At 38.3% G+C, this 2,290-nt stretch overlaps 1 protein-coding gene across 1 annotated transcript in view; it reads right to left on the bottom strand.

Annotated features, from left to right (window-relative positions):
• Positions 1-964: 964 nt before the first annotated feature.
• LOC107590744 (mitotic spindle assembly checkpoint protein MAD1-like) overlaps positions 965-2,290 on the bottom strand; it is a 102,739-nt gene continuing 101,413 nt past the window's right edge. The window contains exon 19 of the mRNA XM_016279651.1: positions 965-1,481. Coding sequence (XP_016135137.1) covers positions 1,320-1,481 — 162 coding nt within the window. The 3' untranslated portion in view covers positions 965-1,319. The remainder of the gene's footprint in view (positions 1,482-2,290) is intronic.

Below are 2,290 nucleotides of genomic sequence, written 5' to 3' on the forward strand. Positions count from 1 at the left end.
TTCATGAAAAACAAAAACATTCATAAATAACCAATGAGAGGCCAGCTTACTCGACTCAAGATGATAAATGATGAAATATAAAAATGTGTGATGAGAGAGGAAATGGGTATCATAGAAGGAGAGAGGGTTCAGGGATTTAAAAAACCAAAGATGCTTGACCAACTGAATTGTTAAACAAATGATATTAAATAAAGAACCAAAAGGGTAGGACAAAGTGTGAAAACAGGCTAAAAGTGACAGGAAGAGAGCAATGCCAGTTTAAGAGAGTGTGCATGAGTCTGCGCATAGTAGCTGTTTTCCTGAATTGATTTTGCCAGCCAAAGACTGAGTTTGCATATAAAAGGAAAAGCTAACAGCAGGGACATTGCATCCGCTATGTATTCTCTTGGCATGAGAAGAAAGCAGAGATTCTGGTAGTGCCCACTGCGCACTACCTGAAACCACGCATGCAGGATGAGGGTAACATTCTTTGCTAATTGCTTTGGCACAGTGGCACGTTCCATCGCTAGTGCGACAGATTGGAGACAAAATTCAAAGCATTCCGAGTCATATCAGATTAAACTTAATGTGTGTAGGATAGGAAACTGTGACATTTTATGTGGCATTCAAATAAAGATGATAGAAAAAAAAAAAAAAGTAATAATTGCTGCCAGCTAAAACGGCCAGGGAATTTAAATACTCCCACATCCACTAGGATTTGCTGCCAGTATGTACAAAGCAAACGTTTAAAAGACATAAAACTTGCATCCGAGCTCCCAGGCAACTATTGTGTTTTCAATGGGGATATTAGTTTATCCTTAATTCAGCGCGGAGTTGATTTGGTTATTTGAGTTGTTTGAAGTAAAACACAATACAAGCAGGTTCCAACTGTGTGTATAAATCATTATTCACTTGAACACAGAGAATGCTTTGAAATCCTTTAGATCCCAATACAAATAATAGACTGAAAGGTTTAATACGTCTTTATTTTTTCCTCAATACAGACAAATAAACAGCCATGAAATATGATGCTTGTAAAAAGAGAACTGCACATCTTCAGGTTTCTCTTGTACACGTTAACCCGTTTCTTAAACAACACAGTGTGGGTTTATAGCATTAAAAGAAAAATACACAATCACTATACTACTGAAATGTTGGCATATAGATTGTCATGCTATGATGACCTTCAACTATGCAATGCTTGATCTGAAAAAAAAGAGGCAAATTAAAAATGATCAGATTGTATGTTCTGTAGATGTCAGTGTCTTGCTGTGCGTGTGTGTGTGTGTGAGAGAGAGAGAGTTCCCTGAGCACCGTGTGGTCCAGTAATGATGGGTAAATCAGGTGACAGTCTGGCGGCTGAACAGCTCGATGGTGACCGCGCTGAGGAACACTGGGATGCTCTTCTGATGGAAGAGATGCAGATCTACCAGTCCAGTTAGAGTGCGGGAAAAATCTGTCTCCAACAGCTGCATGCTGCCACTGCCCACTGGACCAGTAGACTGGAGAGAGAGAGAGAGAGAGAGAGAGAGAGAGAGAGACAGGGGAGAGAGGTGTCTGTTTAAACATTTGTAACATGACTACAGACTACAAACAAATCAAAGTAGCAAGTGCGAAACAAACAACTTTAACTGCAAAGGTAAAGTAATGAACAAAAGTTAAACTAACAAAAAGTTAGGTTTAAGTCATAAACAAAACATCACAAACAGTCAAACAAACTACTACTAGTGGCTAATCAACAGTTACTGCCTAACTAGCTAACAGCCACTAACTATCTCACACACAGGTACACACACTAAGCTTGCACACACAATAAAATGTGACCCTCTCTGTGAAATCCCGGCTAAAGTCGCATAATCTAATTCTGAGATAAAGAGCGTCGAAGTTGTGATAGCCATAAAAATGATGAAAATAGGTCATTTGTGTTTATTGCTGTAAATGATAGATTATATCAATGGATTTGAGATACAGTTCTCTAATTTTCATCTATAACATGATAAATGCTGAAATTAATGATTTTATTGACACTACGTTTTATTATTTTGTGCCAAAAATATAGTTTGCTCCCTAAATACTGATTTCCATCGTCTCTGGGTTTACTTTAGGAGCAGAAACACCTGCTAAATTTCATATCATTCAGTTTAGAATGGTCTTTTCTATAAATCGAAACTGCGAACAGACCTTAATGTCAATCCACAAGAGCAAAAATCAGGTCAGAGCCGGGAAAGGCAAGAAAACTGCGACTTTAGCCGGGTTCTGATTTCTGTGTGCATCACCGATGCACAATTTCAAGGAAGGCCTATGTTTTTTT

This window comes from Sinocyclocheilus grahami, unplaced genomic scaffold (assembly GCF_001515645.1).
Source record: "Sinocyclocheilus grahami isolate Dianchi unplaced genomic scaffold, SAMN03320097.WGS_v1.1 scaffold132.1, whole genome shotgun sequence".
Lineage (NCBI taxonomy): Eukaryota > Metazoa > Chordata > Actinopteri > Cypriniformes > Cyprinidae > Sinocyclocheilus > Sinocyclocheilus grahami.